We start from the raw sequence: 20,046 nt of genomic DNA on the forward strand, positions 1-20,046 counted from the left end.
CACAGCACTTTAAAAGAAATTAATGATCCATATGCTTTGCATTGGCTTCATTCCTTTGGTCCTGTATGAAATGGAGGAGAGCTTGCCTAGCTTGGGAACCCTGAGTCCACTCAAGATGTGAATGTAATTATTTTAGTCACCACTCAGCACTTAATAACCCCTATCTTTCCAGGTTCCGAGGGGTAAAATATTACAAGATTTATTTGGAATTTTAAAGGAACAAGTCATTGTTTTTAATGTATTTGAATCCAATTGTAATGTTTTATTAATGTAATTGATTTTAGATTGTTTTTAATGCCTTTCTTTTTACTCTGTGCACTCTATATGTAGCAGAAATACTGTGAAATAAAGATAATTGACTGATTGACTGACTGAGATACTTACGTGAAAACATACAATCATGGACGATGGATCGATGGGCCCAAAAAATTGAATGATCTTCAGGAGCTTGTTTTTCAACAAAACTTTGCCTATTCAAACATACTAAGTACTGAATAACTCCATATTTACCCTGATAATTTGTACTGTGCTCCTGTCATTGTAATCAATTGTTTATCTCTATATATACTATGGATACCAAAATGAAATACATTGTATGGTAGGCGATGTGTATGGTGTGTGCAGGTTAGGAGGAGGAGTTTAAATGACAGTTGACAGGTGGACGAAGATTTCAAGTGTTTTCTGTATGTTGTGTTTTTTACTTTATTTTCCTTTGTATGTATTGAAATTCTTTATAGAACATACCATAGGATTGTCTGAACTATTTATTTTATACATTAATGATTTACACAACGTACTGTCTGAACGAACTACTGATGTCCAGATGAATAATGGCAATACACTACCCGTCCTACTATACACGGACATGCGGTCCTGTTGGGCCACACTCTGAATGCACTATACACTTTAGTTAGGGGCTTTGAAGATTTTATGGCCAGCGGAGATCTTTGTACTAATTTTAAGAAATCAATTTTAATGGGCTGCGGCCCCAAAAAGCACCTTATTAATACAATTACTTCAGGTTCTGAACGCTTGCTATGCAATTGCACTTTCCCATGTCTGGGGCTAGTATTTTCAGATAATGCTTCCTGGGCAGCCTATTTGGCACACAGCAGGAGTACATTTTTAAAGGCCACTAACTCAATTTTGTGCCTTCCGCAACCTAAAAGAACTGAGGTAGTGTTATCTATAATGAAAATATATAAAACACAGTGCATACCCACCGCAACATACGGTGCTGAAGTTTGGGGGTTTACAAAATGTTGTAGCATTCAGGTAGAAGAAAATAGATTTTGCCGAAGACCTTTGGGGGCGTCAATTTCTTCCTCACATTTTGTTTGCCACAAGGAGTTAACATTGCTCTATATTGAGGTCTATATGTGGTCTCGCCCGGCCATATTTTGGCTAACAGTTTGGCAAAATCCAGCAACAACGTTAAGAAGAGAAATTATAGATGACTGCCTTAAATGTGACAAGTGTGGGGATATACCGTGGCTTACCGCTGTTAGGGAAAGCCTGATTAGCGTGAATTATGACCGCATTTATTTTTTAAAATTTTTTTTGTTGAAAGTCTATTTTATTTTCAACTGTAGGGAAAAAAAATAAAAAAAGGGGAACAGAGTACAGGTCTAAATGTACACAGCGTTAAGCCTACAACCCTATACAGGGCCGGCCGCGTTTTCAGATGTTTCACTTGTTACACAAGGGGCGAGTATTAACACAGCATGTCGCCTACAACCCCTGTGGGGCCGGCCACGTAGTGCATTATATTGTGCTATCTCGAGGTGGAGCAGGAATTTACAAAACCTCTGAGGAACCAGAACTTGAGTTCAGGACCTAGAGGCCCCAGAAAGACAAACAAAGATCTAGAGAGGTTGAAGGAAGAGTAAGTAGGCGAGAAAAGAAGTAGGTAGGAGTCAGAAGAAGAGTGGTATGTGTGGGCAGGAGGAAAGAATACAGGCCTTGTTACCCATGAAGGGGGGGGGGGTTACGCTTCTAGATGGTCTGCTTGTGGGAGCAATCTGTCTGGGGCAGGTGGGAGTATAGCATCTTGAAAAAATTGCAGCGCTCTAAGCTTAGTGGGCATGTAACACGCATGCACTATCGCGCAAAGGTATTTAATCAGAGGTTGCCAGACAGCTTTAAAACGAGTGTCTCGCGCTTGCAGCCGCTCTGTAGAGTTCCATAGTTATGACATGCCATAAGCGCACATACCAAGCAGCAATTGGAGGGGCCTCTGCTTTCTTCCAGTATAACGCTATAAGCTGCTTAGCAGCTCCGAGCATATGAAGCGCTAGAATCCAATCACTGCGGGTGAGTGCCTTCAGGCTGGCAGGTTTGATGCCCAAAAGAATTGTGCTTGTGGCTTCAGGCAGGGGGAATCCCAACACCCCTTTAATATGGCTGAGCACCTCCTTCCAGAACAAGGTCAAGAGTGGGCAGGCCCACCAAATGTGTATGAACTCTCCAGACGCAGTCGAACACCTCCAACACAGGGGAGAAGCCGCAGGGAACATCTTATGTAGTTGTGTGGGCGTATAATACCATTGCGTCATGATTTTATATCGTATAGTACCATTGCGTCATGATTTTATATTCATTCTCTCGCTGTGGGATGCTGCGATAGACCTTGGGGATATCACGCCATAGGCGATTCCACTGTGGAGGTGTGATTTCCGTGGTGGACGTCAACTGCCATTGACGTGGTTATGGGTGGGAAGGCATTTCCAGGGGGTGTTGCAGGATCAGATAGATCCGAGGTACCAGGCCCTTCGATTCATCAAAGGAGCGGACCAGCCGCTCAAAGGGAGTGAATGGGCGGGTAGCCGCCTGTTGCAGCTCTGTCGAGGAGACCCAATGCCGCAACTGTGCATACTGTAGTCCCGCCTCCACTCGAAGACGAAACTCCTCTACACCGAGCTAATGTTTTGAGAGTGCCTCCCTCATATAGATCCCCAATCACTCTGCACCCCCCTTGCGCCCACTCAGCAAAAGCTTGCGTGCGATAGGCCGGAGGGAATAATGGATTCCCTTTCATGGGTGTATGCGGAGAGGGGAATGTCGTAAGACCTCTGCGCACCGCCAGCCTTTCCCAGATATACAGGACCGTTTTAGTGGGCACCGCTATATAGGGGCTTCTGCAGCCTGCCGCTCGATGGAGCCATGTGAGGTCCCAAATGGTACGCATAGTTACCATTCTATCCATGTGTAGCCAGACCTTTTCACTCTCAGTTGTTGTCCATTCCGTCGCAAAGCCGAGATGGGAGGCCCAGTAGTAATCCATGAGTTTGGGACAGGCCAGTCCCCCTCTGTCCCGCAGTAGCATGGGAATCTTGTGAGAGAACCGCGGTCTATGCCCGCCCCATATAAATGTGGTGAATTCGCGTTGGAAGCCCTGTATCTGATCCTGTGGGATAGGAGTGGGGAGGCATTGGAATAAATATAAAATTTGGGGGAGTATCGCTTCCATCCCCTCAGTTCCCTGGGAACAGCCCTCCTACATTCACTCCAATTCACCTGGGACCACGTGTCCAGGGAGGGATTCAACTGCAGACCCAGATACCGAATGTGACCAGTGGCCCATTGATAAGGGGCAAGTGTCTCCAGAATTGGCGAGCTCAGGGTAGGGGTAAATGCGCGGAAGGGCATATGTCGAACCGCCCGGGAGATGCGCTGCAACTGCAATACCACCCGCCCGCCATACCTAGTAGTAAAGAGAAGGTAGAGTAGAAACGTGAGAATGGAGAGAAGAGAGAAAACAGAGAATAAACCAACAACGGCCAACCTGGCCACTGCGTCCTGTTCCAGGGACATCCTACATAACGAGGTTTGGATAGTTCAGAGATGTCACTCTCACAAGAACAGTTGGGGTAAGCCTGCAGCTGCGTTCAGAGTCATCCATGCAAAGAGCTCCGGCACCACCTAAGCTGCATTCAGGTATCCAGAGCAATGTGTGGGCATTAACACAGTCCCCACCCCAGTGGTGAGAGCGGTGGTTCCTGGAACAGGCAGCACAGTCCAGCATGGCAGCATGGTGTCATTGTCAAGGGATTGATGAACGCTGAGTAGCTCCCACTGCGTCCCCCTCCAGGGACCTAATGTGTGCTATAATGTCCTGTTTGGTCTACGAGGATGAGCGCTCGTCTAGTGGAGGGGAGCGGCGGCGGCGTACAGCGGACAAAGAGGGTTTAGCAAGGACCCGCGTCAGAGGCGTTGGACGGGTGGGGCTGGCAGGCTGCGTAGTCGGGAGCCGGAGTAGTTGAGCCGCTTCTCTGTAGGACCGCAGAACCCTCCGCTTGGATTCCCACTCAAAAATGAGAGCAAACGGGTGTCCCCATTGATAAGAAATGTCCAGGGTTCGCAGCTTATCCGTTACCAACTTGAAGGCACGCCGTCTCCTCAGAGTGTTGGGAGCCAGGTCCTGGAAGATCTGGATCTTCTGCCCGTCATATGTGAGGTCCTGCTTATTTCGCGCCGCCTTAAGAATGGCCTCTTTTTTGGTGAAGAAGTGGACTCTGGTGAGGATGTCCGGGAGCACTCCCGGCCTCCCTGCGGGCCCACACACCCGATGGGTCCGGTCCAGGGTCGGCAGAGAGGCGTCGTTGTTGCCCCACACCTCATGGAGGAGTTGAGCCACATATGTCAGGATGTCCTTCCCGTCTGCTCCAAGAGGAACCCCCGAATTCGGAGGTTGTTCCAGCGGCTCCGGTTCTCCAGGTCCTCCTGCTGAGGTTGCAGTTCTATGTGTTGTTCCTCCAAGGTGGCCAAGCTTTGCCAGAGTTGCTCCTGATCTTCCGTGCGGGCGTCGACAGTCTTCTCCAGTCCGTCGAACCGTTCGCCCAGGTCCGTCATTTCCTTGCGGAGTTCTCGGACACAGGAGTGCACCTCAGAACGCAGGGAGCAGATCTCCAACTTTAACTCGGCCATAAACGCATGCATCACCGGCGGCGAATCCCCTCCAGGCGGCGGGCCCATCTCGGCCGGGGCAGACGCCCCCGCCCTGCCCCACATTGCTGTAACAGGGTTATCCTTGGGGATAGCCCCCGGGGCATCCTCACCCCCTCCAGAGCGCATCAACACGAAAGGAGAGGCACCGCTCGCGTGCTGATGTCCTAGGGCGGCTATAATTCACACTAGTGCTCACAGTGGCTTGCGGTGCCCAGGGAGTCTATCAATCTTCCAATGTAGGGAGCACCAGGTAGTGTCACAACGACGTCAGTGTCCAGCACCCAGGCCCCCCCCATCAGGTGAGATGCTTTCTGTAGACCAAATGTCGCAATGATCAGAGCAAGGGTGGACCAAATGTGAGAGGCCCTGAACAACACTCATACTCTGTAATTCACATGGGACTACCGGGGGGGGGGGGGGTGAGGGGGGTGGGAGAGTAGGGAAGCGTGGGAGGGAGTTAATAGTTTGTTAGTAATACACATAGAATACAAATATTTAAAACCTGCATATTATACAATGGTATAGGTTTTCTTTTCCTCTTTGTGTAGCCAAAAAGGAATGGTACAATTGGAAATTAACGCTGTGCTTTTATGTTCCCTTTTCTTTCTCTATAACTTATCAAATTTGCCTATTTACGATAAAGCTCAACTCAATGTCATGAACACTGCAATGTATGGTTGTACATGACTAAAATGCAGATAAAGTTTGTTCTAAAAAAACACATCATAACTGTCTCAGCTGTGATCCTTCAACAGACAAAAGCTAACACATTACAAAATTTCTTTAAAAAAGATGCCATGAATCCATTTTACACAAACTGTGATACCAGTTGGAGTCATTATTTCTAGTTTACATTCATTTTATTACAACTTTATTACAACTTCCACTTGGAGAAGACAGAATATTATTCTGACTCCTTAATACAAGACATCATTTGTATTCATGTTTCCTTCAAATCTAAGTCCATCAAATTCATTTGTTTGCATCACCTACATTCTAAAGCTCATCATTAACAGAGGAGAAAGCCTGCTCTTTGGCTAAGTCATGCACAGTTCCACCTTTTAAGGAGCGTAAGTCTCTGACATCAGTCTAACAGAGTCCTTCCATAAAGCCTCCACTACTTGGCCCAAAATATACTTTTGCATCTGAATCAAACGTGGTCCCATAAATTAATATACAGACAATATTAGCTGAATGATGTCTCTATTTAAAAATAAAATGATTCTGGGTATTCCTCACAGCGCATTCACTGATTTTTTTATGTCAAAGCAAATGGGCTGTGCAACTCAATATATTATCAAACCCTTGCTTTTAATATGCAAAAACAATATAACTACCTCCAACAATGGGTCAAATATACACCATGCTTTTTCCATTTTTTGTGCTGACAAAAGCATTGGGATTGAATATTTCGAGCCCTTTGACTGCACAGTGGAAGGCTAATGTGCTTAGTGATCTCTACTGCTATGCCAAATATGATTTATTTTGGAAAATTCCACAAAATGTGCCTAAAAATAATTTAGCAATAATATAAACACATTATTCTTGTATGGAACAATATTCCATGGAACGGCGAGGAACAGTTTCTGAGTTAGATCAAAAGAACTAGAAATAATAATTAAAAATTAAAAATCTTACCATATTGTACCAGGCCGACACTATTAACTTCTCTTCCTGTTCTCTCTGGACCTTTGTTTTCTCACACTCTTTCTAAAAATTAAAATAAAGGTGTAAAATATATTCAGAAATTGCCTAAAAAGAGACATGCATGATAACATCAATATATGTTTGACCTGTTTAGTTTTTATGGTATTACACTGTGGCGTACTGTGCAGTATTTTGTTCCTAAAACATATGGAAGAATGCAATTTGAAAGTAACCTACAAATGTTCAAAAAAATATTTGCCAGATTAGGTCTTCAAATTAGTCATTGGGGCAAAAAGAGCCATATAAGGAAATGCAGTATCACTGTTCAGAAGTAACACATTACTTAAGTGATGCAACATACTCTGTAGTAAAATATTTCCTAACAAAGGAGCACAACAAACACTCTTGTAAACTAATCATTCTGTAAGGAGCAAAAAAGCAATGTTGGGGGAGGAGCCACGCGCGCGTCCGAGTTGGCCGCGCGAGCTCTTAGCTCCCGAGACCCGAGCCGCCTCCTGACCCATCCTGGTAACCATTCTGTGCCCCTCGCTGAGAATTAAGTGTCGGTTCGCGTCTCGCTCCGGTGTGGCAATCCGGGGAAAAGCTGCTCGCAAGGTGTGAGGCCTGCTTGTTGGCGGGCCGGGTCTCTGGTGTTTCGCGACCCCGCCTGCAAGTGATTAACAACAGGGCCGGCAACCGGACGTTGCCGGTCCGGCCCCGCGAGTGGCCCGCGCCCCCTGCTGCTTGGATGGGTCTTTGATCGCAACGCGATCCACCGGACGTTGTCGGACGCCAGCCTGCCCCCAGGTTTACGGGATATTGGAGGGTTAGCAATGGGGCCCCTGGGAGTGAGGATTTTGGAGATTCGCGCTGAATCTGCAGAGAGAGTGTCGGGTCGGGCACCCTGCGGCGGGCGCCAGTGATTACACTCTCTGCCCGCTGAGGGCCTGCCTGGACTGGTAGATGCGGCGCACCCCATGGACTTTGTGAAGTGGTGCCCGGCAGAAACAGGACCTGGTAGTGTCACCTGTGAACACCGGCAAGAGAAGGCGGTAGTGAGGACCGGTCCGACGGACTTGGGAGCCCAATGGCCAGATTTGAGGGCGGACTGTGGCGTCTGTGGCTCTTGCTAAAGGGAGAAACATTGGCAAGCACACTGCTATCATGCTGGCGGTTGTTGGCGGTTTCAGAGGAGTTCTTGGACCTTACCTATGGTGTATAACCAAATGAGAATTGTGGTCAGTGTTGCCTGCTGCCCGGACGTTTCAGCGCATGGAGGAAAGGCTACTGAATAAGGTGACTGCGGCGTCCGCGTGCTACACTCTGAGCCTCAGAGCACTGGATCATTGCTGATTTCTGTGGCGGGGTACCCAGTTGAGATTTGCGGCCTTCCGTGCGAGAGAGGAGAGCGTGGCGATGGCGACGAAACCTGACTCGGACAAGCCGGCGCCCAGGGCCTCGAAGGGGGCAAAACATGCAATCTAACAAACTAGATCGCTACGCGATGCCCAAGGGATCCCCGGCGGAGCCCAGAAAGGTCCAGTCTGTAGGGGGATACACACCGGACGCTCTGACTGAGCCAACTCTGACGGACGTTATGGCGGCAATCAATGTAGTTCTTCACTTGGTGGCAAAATGGAATCCTTGGATAATAAGCTGGATGCAGTCACTATAGAGGTGAATTTGATTCCGGCAGATCTTACAAAGGCTAACGAGAAGGTCAAGTCAAGAGACATCAAGACGGCAAGCCTGATGGATGATGTAGCGGAACTGCAGTGGGAGGTATGCGCCCTGAAGACGTCACGAGAAGCCACGGACCGGAAGCTGGATGATTACGAAGGGAGAGCCAGGCACAACAACGTTTGCATTCTGGGAGTGCCCAAGAAATCCGAAGGTCTGATACTGGATCTATTCGTAGAAGATATCATCCTAAACCATCTCAAGTCGAAAGGTCTTAGCAACTACTTCACTATACAGAGGGCCCACAGAGTGCTGGGGTGAAGACCTAGACCCGGGGCGCACCCTCGACCAATGATTGTCAGAGTGTTTAATTTACATGACCACGATGCCACCCTGCAGGCGGCGAGGGTGGGGACCCCACTACGATATGAGAACACAACGCTTTCCTTCTTCCCGGATTCCACCCAGACAGTTCAGAAACAGAGAAAGTTTCCTTCCAGTGAAGAGGAAGTTAAGAGATAGGGGGCTGCGTTATGCGATGATGTATCCGGCTCACTTGCGAGGAGAAATAGAAGGGAGGACCTCGTTCTTCGATAATCCAGCGGTGGCAGCAGACTGGATTGATAGTAAGCCCACGGGTGGCGGTGCAGAACACGAGTCCAGATCTGAGGAGGAGAGACTTGAACAGTAAAACTGTGTCCAGGGACTTATGGATACTGGCAGAGAGGCTCGAATGTTGGGGCAAGAACGTAACCATTCCCGTTGTTGTAAATAAAATAACTGTAAACATAGGGCACAATTGACTACCCTGGAGGCTGGGGGAGGGACTGGGTTTTGGTTTCTTCCCTGTTACTACTTTTAGTTAATTGTTTGGGGAAGTATGGGGCGAGAGGCACACTGCGAGTTCGGAATGGGCATTTACCATGTGCAGGGGTGCAGGGAGGAGGGGGGGGGGACACGGGGTTGGGTTTTGTGGTTTCGTTTTTTTTATTCTATTTTATGTAGAAATAATTGCATTGTTTGTTTTTTGTGAATTTTTTCGTTTTTTATTTACATCAGGTGACAATGTTGCAGCAGGACGCTAGTGGTGTGGGTTAAATGTCGCATGCTAGTAAGGGATCGGGGATAAGGGTACTGAGCTGGAATGTAAATGGCCTGGGTGACAGGATTAAGAGAGGGATGGTGAATCAACTGGTTAGAAGGCACTCCCAGGAAGTCGTATTATTGCAGGAGACACACCTTTTCGGTAATCGATGCATGGCCCTCCATAAAGGGGGGTATAAATAGGTGGCGCATGCTGGGTTTACAACGGGGTCCAGGGGAGTTGGTATTCTGACAAAGAACTCCTTCCCTTTAGCGATTTAGGCTACATGGTCGGATCAAAGAGGCAGATATGTTGGAGTTTCGGGGCAGTTGGGGGGGAAGATGGTTACCTTTTTGTCAATTTACGTACCACCTGGCCTACTTTCCGAGACCTGAGGGCCGTTTTTCTGACATTGCCCATGGCCCCCTGGTGTTGGGGGGTGATTTCAATGCAGTACTTGACGGGGGGATTGATAGATTTCCGGCACGACCGCACAGGCCGTCGCAGAGGTGGCTCCCGGACTTCCTGGAAACGTTGGGGTTGGTTGATAGCTGGCGGTTACGTAATCCGACACAGACACATTTTACTCACGTTTCCGACGCGCATAATAGTATGTCTAGGTTAGATTACATATTGATACCGGCAGCTATTGCTGCTACAGTTAGAAAGGCACGGTACCTTGGCAGGGGCATCTCGGATCATTCCCCGATGTGGTTACAGATTGAGCTCGGACAGCCAGCAGTGGGCAGGGTAGCTCCGATTAGTGCGTGGCATTTGAAGGATCCCACTACCAAAAAGGAGGTTCTCCGGGTTTCGGAATGCTATTTCCTGGAAAATGTGGGTACTGTCGATTCAGCGCAGTCTTTGTGGGAGGCATACAAGGTCGTGGTGAGGGGTGAGATCCTATCCTTGGTGGCAGGCAGGAAGAGGAAAAACCAGGTGGAGGTGGTTAGAGTAGAGGCCGATGTGAAAAGATTAGAGGAAAGGGTGGCTAGATCTGCCGCTCAGGAAGACCTTCATTTATTGAAGTTAAGACAAGATGAATACAAATGCTTTGCCAGGGAGAGAGCCATTGTCCAGAATAATGCCATACAGAGCCGAATTTATGAGCATGGGGACAAGGCTGGTATGCTGATTGCTTGGCTGGAGCATGCGGAATGGGCTTCTAGGTTAGTGCCAGAGCTAAAGGGGCTAGGATCTGACAGAATTACAGATCGGCAGGCAGTGGCAGATGAATTTTCTGAGTACTACGAAGGGGTGTACACCACGGTCGGTGGGTTTACGGAGGCGGAGAATAGTGAAATGATCAAGGATATTTGCATGCCGGGATTATCGGAATATGGTAGGAAGTATTTAGACTCCCCTTTTACTGAAAACAAAGTCGCGCATGTGATTAGAGATATAAAATCTGGGAAGGCGACGGGCCCCAATGGGATACCAATAGAATTGTACAAATTGAATGCTCATAAAATCGCTCCGTATATCCGAGCTATGTTCTTGGAGAGTAAGGAAATAGGTCAGCTTCCATACGACCAGCGGGTGGCAAATATTGCGGTTATCCACAAGGCAGGCAAACCTAAGACATTATGTTCCTCATACAGGGCCATTTCGCTGCTCAATGCTGAGCCTAAGATTTTAGCGAAGTTGCTCGCCACCAGGTTGGTCAAGGTCATCATAACCTTGATACACCCCGATCAAAACGGCTTCATGCCACGTCGGAACACAGCTCTGAACCTGCAGAGGCTACATGGGATCCTGGGCGGTTCCCAACAGAGATTGGAGACGGCGGTCCTGGTGTCCTTAGATGCCACCATGGCGTTTGACAGGGTCGAATGGACCAATTTGTTTGAGGTTTTGGCTAAGTTGGGCTTTGGTTCGGAGTTTATTGGATGGGTGCGATTATTGTATGCCAATCCTTTGGCCAGGGTGGCTGTAAATAACTGTAAATCGGCTGACTTTTCTCCTGGGAGAGGCACGAGACAGGGATGCCCTCTGTCTCCGCTTCTTTTTGCTCTGGCACTGGAGCCTCTGGCGGCGTGGGTCAGATGGGATCGGTCTATAGGTGGCTTACGGTGGACGCAGGAGTAGGAGGATTACATTTCGCTATATGCGGATGATATCCTGCTGTACCTCACCAACCTTAGGGTGTCCTTGATTAATTTCCTAGATGTGCTGGCCATATTTAGCAGATACTCCGAGTTTGCTGTCAATTGGTTGAAGTCGGTACTATTCGTTTTAGCGGGAGAGCCGCCGGTTGTTACGCTGCCATGCCCTTTAAAGATTGAGCCGGTGGGATTTAAATATCTAGGGATATACATAACACTAGACCCTATGTTGTAATACGCTAACAATCTGGGCCCTCCCCAGAGCAGTTTTAAAAATGATGTGGAGCGCTGGAAAGCTCTTCCACTATCATTGCTGGGGAGGACGGTGCTATTTAAGATGATGGCTTTGCCTCGGTTTTTATACGCACTTCAGAATACAATAGACCCAATACCAGCATCCTATTTTAAGGAGATAGAGTCATTTCCGAGGCAGCTCCTTTGGGAAGGTAGACCCCGTATAGCTTTTGTTAAATTAACCCTCCCATGGTACGATGGGGGCAGATTTATGGAAATACTATTGGGCCTCGCAACTTGCAGCGGTGAATCATATTGTTTATGGCCCCCCTGGGGACCCAGGCTATGCGATGGACCGCGGACAGGCACCGGGTGGGGATATCATCAGGGCCTTGTATGCCAGGCCCGGTAGGTTCCTGCTGGCGGGCCCGACATCGCATGTAGTGCATGTGTGGCACGGTGCTAACAGATGTTTGGGATGGGAGGGTAGGTTGAAGTTGGCCACCCCCATGTTCAGCTCTGAGAAGCTCGGGAGCTTGTGTACGTCTAAAGGATTTGACAAATGGGATCTCATTGGGATAAGCCAGATTAAGGATGTATGGGGATGAGACAAAGTGCATACAATTGACTTTCTCAAACAACAGTACAGTCTGCATGATAATGAGCATTACTGGTATCGACAGATTAGGCATGCCCTTCTAACTCACTTACCTAAAGATACCACGCTTCCGGAGGCTTCTCCTCTTGAGGATTGAGTGCTAGATGGACACATCCCGGAGAAGACTATCTCCTTAATATATAAAAAGCTTGTACACAATATGGAAGATCCACTGGGACGTATTAGAGCTATGTGGGGGGCAGACGGGTTGGAGTTGGACGATGAAGATTGGGTAGAGGCAGTTTCCTCCCCTAAAGTGGTTGCGATCCAGATGAGGCTTAGATTGGTACAGCTAAAGATCCTACACAGATCGTATATTACAGGGCCTCGATTAGTGCATATGGGGCGAGCGGTGAGTGTAGAAGAGGTTGTAGAGAACTTGGCACTTTCATGCATATTATTTGGCACTGTATTGAAATACAAGGCTTCTGGACGAGGGTACATGACGAGATGAAAGAAGTATTGGGGGAGGAGATGTCTACTGAATGTGTGGGAACCCACAGATTTAAAAGTGCATTTGAAAAAATGGGTGACACTGGCGTGCATGGTGGCGAAACGAAATATTGCTCAGTTGTGGGGAGCCAGCCAGCCACCCGGAATTTACAAGTGGGCGGAGGATTTGGACTGGTGCATGTTTAGGGAGAGGGCAGTGCATGTGGCCAGGGGTTGCCCGGAGAGATGGGGGAAGAGCTGGGGGCATGGAATAATCATCGTGGTGAGATATGTACACCACCGGTGCGGCAGGTAGAAGCAGAAGTGCAGGATTCCCCATGATCCCAATCATGTATGTATTGTTCTGTGAGATTCTGTACAAACAACAAATTGACCCTCGCAATACTATTTCACCTGATGTTATTGTTTTTTTGTTTTTCATTAATTAAAATAATTTTTAATTAATAAGGCAGAAAAAAAACAACAATCTAGAGGGGCATGGATAGGTAATTTGCTCTAAAAATAAAAAGCACCATAGCAGAGACCCGACGCTGCTAGGCGAATTTGGAGACAGCACCGGCTGACCCGCGGAGTCGGCGGCCGGACCTGGGGACGCCCGGCTTCGGGCCTACACCGCATGGTGGGACTGGCGGCGGCTCCCACTCTGGCGGGGGCCTTACGGCGCACTCCACAGCACGTATTCTTCTGGACCAAGGTGTGCCGGCCCTGGTAGCACGCCGACCCGCTGGACACTGTTGGGCAGCCTCGGCAACAGCGCTGGGCCGATCCGCGAAGAGGGCGGCCAGAGCTAGGGATGCCCGGCGAGCGGCAGCAAAATCGAGGCCCCGGCGTCGGGCCTACACCACATGGTGGGGACTAGCGGCGGCTACCACTCTGGCAGCGGCCCGTACAGCACATTCTACGGCAAGTAGTCGCCTGGTCCTGAGGGCGCCAGCCCTGGTAGCACACCGACCAGCTGGGGGTCCCTTGGCCTCGGTACAGCTTGAGGCCCTGGTTTGAGGCCTAGCCAAGCCCGACCGGTGGTGGAAGCAGAGGGCCGGCATCTACCAAGCGGGGGAGCGCTCGATCATCTGTGTGGCTGCCCAACACTGACGCTCAAGACCGGCAGGTGAGGAGGGGCACAGGAGGCGCGGAGGTGCCCGGCTGGAAGGCCTCTAGGCCCTCGTCGCCGACGCAATTGGGGTGGCGGAGGCGATCTCCGTGGGAGCCAGGGCATCCACGGGAGGAAAAGCGGGGCGGGCAGCCCCGACAGTTTGCCACATCTGCGGATCAGGAGTGCGCTCGCCGAGGGAGGAGGGACACAGAGGTACCGGAGAGGCCCAGCATCGGAGCAGTCGCCGCCTGGGCCGGGCGGGACTGGGCATCTGCGCCTGATACACTGCCCTACCCTGCGGGCATCACACCGCCCTCCTTTGCAGCGCCCTTACTACAAAGGCATCATGGCTAACACGAACCGCAGGGGAGGCCGCACCATCACTGACCTGCTGGTCAAGAACACCACCAAGGGGGACAAAACTCAGAACCCGCCCTCCCCCGCGGCAGTGACCAACACCTCAAGTCAAGACGATGGCGGGGCCCCCATCACAAAGGCCTTTCAGGAATCCCTGTTCAACACGCTGAGGGACGATTTCCAGACTCTAAAACAGGATCTGGCGGGGGAACAACGCGAGCTGCGTAGGGATATCGACGGCCTGGGCGAGCGGGTGGCCTCGGTGGAAGAGGTGGGCCTGGCCCGTGGCGAGGACATAGCACTACTACAACAGGAGGTCGTCCGCCTCCAGGAGCAACAGGTGGACCTCCAGGCGCATGCAGAAGACCTGGAGAACCGCTCCCGGAGGAACAACATACGGGTCCTGGAGTGCCTTTAAACACAGAGGGCAATAGTGTCACTTGCTACCTCCAGGAGCTCTTTCGGGAGGTGCTGGGTGAACCGACGGACTTTGTCAACCGCATTGATCGTGCCCATAGAGTTGGCCTGCCAAGAGGTGCACCTGCCCCCCCCGTCGGATATACTCGCCTTCCTTCCGGACTTCCCTCTGAAGGAGGGGATCCTGCAGGAAGCCTGCCAAAAACAACTGCTCCATTTCCAGGGTAACCCTGTGGCCCTCTTCCAGGACCTCTCGGCCATCACCCTCCAGAAGAGGAAGTCCTTCCGGGTGGTCACGACCTTTCTGCGAGACAATGGGGTGCCCTTCTCCTGGGGTCACCCTTTTCGACTAATCTTCAAATCGAAGGGGGTGCTGCACCAGCTTCGTTCCCTCCGTGATACATGTGTTCTCCTGGGACTTGATTTAGCGGGCAATGACCAGCCGGAGGAGGCCTCGCCACGACAATCGCAGGATGGGCCCTCACAGCGTCCCTTCAATGGATGGCAAAAAGTGCGGAGGCGTCACCGCCCTAAAGTGGACCTTAAACCTGACCCAACGACCGTGGCCCAGGAACAGGCTGCAGCCATACAGGAGGTGGTCAAGGACACCACAGCCCCACCCTGAGGCACTCTAGTCCGGGGATTTGCCTACATTGCTTCATGCGTCAGAGGGCGGGGGAAGGGGTGGGGGCCAGCGGGGTCGCCACTGCCACACACTCCCACACGTTGTGATTCCACAGGCCTGAACTCTGTTCTGATAGGCCTGGGACTATGGTTCGTTCTAAGGGATTTCTAGTTGGGATTAGGGGGGGGAGGGGGGGTTGGTTGGGGCTCGACTGGGGGTTGCGGGGTGGGGGGAGGCATCGGAGGGTGGGGGGTAGTTGGGGCCAGTTTTCGGGATGTGGGTTGGGGGGTTGGTTGTTGCAGGGGGGTTCCCCTTGGCCACCTGTTTCAGTTGCCTTTTGTTCTCCCCTTTTTGCTTTTTGTATATCATACACAGCTCTGGAAGCTAGCCCGGTGACCGATGCCTCACACTAAACTTAAGGTTCTCTCCCTGAATGTGAGGGGCCTCAACAACCCTATTAAGCGCTGGACGGTTCTGTCCCTTTTAGAGCACTCAGCCGCCGACATTTGCCTCCTACAGGAGACACACCTCCTGCCCAAAGATCAGCACCAACTTAAATCCCGGGCCTTTCCTACACAACTTTTTTCATCATCCTCCAAGAAAGTGGCAGGGGTAGCGATATTGGTTTCCAGGTCGTTCACTGGCAAAGTCTTACAACGGGAAGCAGAACTTAAGGGGAGATTGTTGGTACACAGCTTTCTCATAGCAGGTCAGACACTAATAGTGGGTTCAATCTATGCACCTAATGAGGGACAGGAAACGTTTCTCAGGACAGCACTAGCGGCAGCCACTGCAGACACAGAGTGCCGGCTCCTACTGGGGGGCGATCTTATCTTAGTCTTTCATAACACAGCGGATCGCTCATGTCAACGGTGGGGTCAGGTTGGGGCCCTCTCCATGCCAGACAAGCCTAACTCCAAGATCTTGGCCTTACTGACCTGTGGAGGCATATCCACCCACACAGCACAGCATACACCTACCACTCTGGGGCCCACAAGTCATATGCTAGGTTGGACTATTTATTATGCATCTCTCCACTGGTAGCGCAAGCGTAGGAGGTAGATATGTTATGTTATGTTATTAGTTTGTATGAGCGCGACAGCTGCCCCAGCAAAGAGGCGTCCCGGCGCTAGCGATCAATAAATGTGGTATAGATGGAGCGGGCCAAACAGGGCACGAAGCCCTAAGAAGAGGAGAACAGGAAGGTCTTCACAGCTTTACGAAAAGCAAGCAGATTCTCAGTACCGCGGATGGCAACCGGAAGGGAATTCCAGAGCCTGGCTCCCAGCACCCGAAAAGAGCGTCCACCCATACGGCAGAGCCTGCTCCTGGGGATAATTGCAAGGTGCTGACCAAGGGAGCGTAGATTGCGTTGCGGGACATAAGGAGCCAAGAGAGGGCGCAAAATGGCCGGGCCCTGAAGCTTGAGAATTTTGAATGCCAGACAAAGTGCCTTAAATTTAATGCGAGATTCCACTGGGAGCCAGTGCAATTTTTTAATCGTAGTTCTGGCAGAACATCTCCGGGGAAGACCAACCAGGGTCCTTGCAGCCGAGTTCTGAACTCTCTGAAAACGGGCTACTTCAGTTTTGTTGGCCCCTAACAGTAAAACGCTGGCATAGTCTAAGCGTGACAAGATGATAGCTTGAACCACAAGCTGACGCATAGCGGGTTCAAAGAAGCCCAAGATGGGGCGGAGACTCCTTAAAAGGCCTACACAAGTCGCAGCCACTCTCTTGGTGTGGGTCTGGAGGCCCAGTGAGGAATCCATCCAGACACCCAAGTTTTTCACTGAAGCCTTAGGAACAGGCATCAGACCCAAAGAGGGAGGCTACCAATGCTCGTTCCACAAGGCCGTATTCTTCCCCAACAGCAGAATCTCTGTTTTACCGGCATTCAGCTGGAGAAAGTTGTTGGTCATCCAGTGAGTCTCGCTCTCTGACCACTCTCCGGTGGTGGCCACGTTCCTCTTGCCCGCAACGCCAGCTCTGAGACTGCACTGGCGCCTCAGAGAGGCCCTTCTCCATACCCCCTCTACAGTAGAGCGCATTAAAACCGCCATCACACAATTTTTGGCCCACAATAACAATACGGACACCTCGCGGGCCACCCAGTGGACGGCCTTGAAGGCGGTCCTGCGCGGTGAGTTCATCTCTATAGCCGTGGCCAATAATAGGGAGAGAGCGCAGAAGAGGGCCGAAATCACACGACGAGTGTCGGAACTGGAGCAAATGCACCAGCGCACGGGGGCGGCACGGGCTTGGCGGCAGCTGTGCACTGAGAGGAAACTGCTGGCCGCCTTGGACCAGCATGCAGCTTTACGCCTTAAAAAGGCGTATTACTCCGGAGGGGATCGCTGTGGTCGGCTCTTGGCGAGCAGACTCTGGGAGCAGCGTCAACGACAAGGGGTGCAGGCCATACAGACCGGGGGGGGGTGATCTGGTTGATTAGGACGCGGCGATAGTGGAGGCCTTCGGGGACTTCTACAAATCCCTCTACACTGGGGACACCCTTGACCTCCAAACAGGTCAGACCTACTTGCAAGGGGCATGTCTCCCAACCCTGACTTCGGCGCAGGCCGACTTCCTAGACAGGCCCATTGGCCTGGAATAGGTGATATCGGCGATCTCCCGCCTGAAACTTGGGAAATCTCCGGGCCTAGATGGCTACCCGGCCAGCTTTTACAAGATATTCTGCCATCAGGTGGCCCCCCTCCTGCGGGACCTTTTCAATTCCTTTGAGCAGCCAGGCGCGATCCCGGCGGTGCTCCTCGAGGCGTCCATCTCGGTCATCCCAAAACCAGGCAGAGACTCGACCCGTTGTGGATCGTACCGCCCGATCTCGCTTCTGAATATTGACTTTAAACTCTACACGGGCATGTTGGCGAGCAGACTGGCCCCCTACATGCAACAGCTGGTGGAAACGGACCAGGACGGTTTTATACCCCAGCGCCAGACCAGTGACAACACCAGGCGTGTCCTCCACCTCATTGAAGCAGGGTCCCGTACACGCCCAGATTGTATGCTACTCACGATCGACGCTGAAAAAGCGTTTGATAGGGTACCCTGGCCCTACTTGGAACAGGTTCTCGGACATTTTGGCCTCGGAGAGGTCCTCTGCACCCGCATTTTGAACTGCTACAGACAACCTAACGCTGCGGTCCGCGTCAACGGACACACTTCCTCGCGATTCCCGATTGGAAGGGAGACCAGGCAGGGGTGCCCCCTATCCCCCATTCTTTTTGCCTTCTACATGGAACCGCTGGCGCAGCGGATCAGGCAACACGCCCTCATCAAGGGCATTAAGTTTGAAGGTGACAACCACAAGATCAGTCTCTATGCGGACGACGTTCTGCTCTCCCTTACCGAACCGGTCCAATCGTTACGGGCGCTTTTTATCGAACTTAATGCCTTTGCCCTTGCCTCTGGGTTCAAAATCAATACGGAGAAATCGATTGCCCTAAATATCTCTCTATTGCCTGATACCTTCTCCAGAGTGCGGGAGGAGCACGACGTGCAGTGGTCCAGCTCCACAGTCCCTTATTTGGGAGTCCTCCTGGGTCCCACTATTCCAGCTACAGTAGAAGCGAACTATGCTAGACTCCGCACACAGCTCCGTGAGGTACTCAGGAGATGGACACGACGCCCCCTCTCCTGGCTGGGGAGGATAGCTGCAACTAAGATGACCCTGCTGCCACAGATTCTTTACCTGTTCCAAACCCTCCCCCTGCGACCACCACGGGGCTGGATTCCACAGATGCAGTCCGAGCTGGCACGCTACATATGGCAACGCCGTCGACTGCGCTTTAAGAAAAGCATTGCAGTCCTCCCGCCGGACCACGGCGGCGTAGGGGCCCCAGACCTTCAGCTCTACTTTTACGTGGCGCAACTCCGGAGCCTGGTGGAATGGTATCAGCTAGAGTCCAGCAAACACTGGCTCTTTCAGGACCAGGCGGTGGCAGGTAAGCCCCTACAGGGGATCCCCTTTCTCCCCAGGCGCCACAGGCCGCCTAATCTATACGCCTCTCACGTCACAGACACGGTTATGGAGATGTGGGATCGTGTCGCGACCAAGCACGAATTGTCTTCCTTCCCCTCACCTCTAACACCGCTCTTTGATAACCCCGACTTCACTCCGGGCCTTGACTCCAAGGCGTTCGCATGCTGGCGCCGCTCTCCCTGCAGGGCGCTTGGGCACCTGTTCAATTTGGAGGGAATCCTCTCTTTTCCACAGCTGAAAGAGGATTACAGCATCCCAGAGGAGTACAGACTAGCTTATCTACAAGTTCGCCATTGGGCACTTCACCCTGACATCAAACCCGGAGCGCAACGGCTCCTTACCCCCTACGAGAAATGGCTAGTTACCCGAACCTCCGAGAAGAAATTGATTTCGGACCTGTACCAACACCTCCTCCTCACGAACATACACACATATAACGCAGGCAGATGTCAGTGGGAGCGGGAGCTTGGCAGGACACTCACACACATAGAATGGAGGGGTATATACCACAGGGCAAGACACTCAGCCTATCACTCCGGGCTAATGGAAACCCTGACCAAGGTGGCCACCTATTGGTACCTCACGCCCGAATGCCTTCCTCACGCTGATCCCCACATTAGCGACCACTGCTGGAGAGGGTGCCGGGCACTGGGTACATTGGAACACTTACTCTGGAGCTGTGACCGCATACAAGAGTATTGGGATAAGATAATAAACGACAGACTCTCATCTAGATACCCAACTCCC

The 20,046-nt window shown here is 51.1% G+C and overlaps 1 protein-coding gene across 3 annotated transcripts in view; it reads right to left on the bottom strand.

Annotated features, from left to right (window-relative positions):
• Window positions 1–20,046, bottom strand: part of HOOK3 (hook microtubule tethering protein 3) — a 1,014,571-nt gene that overhangs the window by 33,413 nt on the left and 961,112 nt on the right. For all 3 annotated transcript variants that reach the window (XM_078676339.1, XM_078676338.1, XM_078676340.1), the window contains one exon: window positions 6,586–6,657. In XM_078676339.1, the coding sequence (XP_078532465.1) occupies window positions 6,586–6,657 (72 nt within the window). The remainder of the gene's footprint in view (window positions 1–6,585; window positions 6,658–20,046) is intronic.

Source organism: Lissotriton helveticus, chromosome 2_1, assembly GCF_964261635.1.
Source record: "Lissotriton helveticus chromosome 2_1, aLisHel1.1, whole genome shotgun sequence".
Taxonomy (NCBI): domain Eukaryota; kingdom Metazoa; phylum Chordata; class Amphibia; order Caudata; family Salamandridae; genus Lissotriton; species Lissotriton helveticus.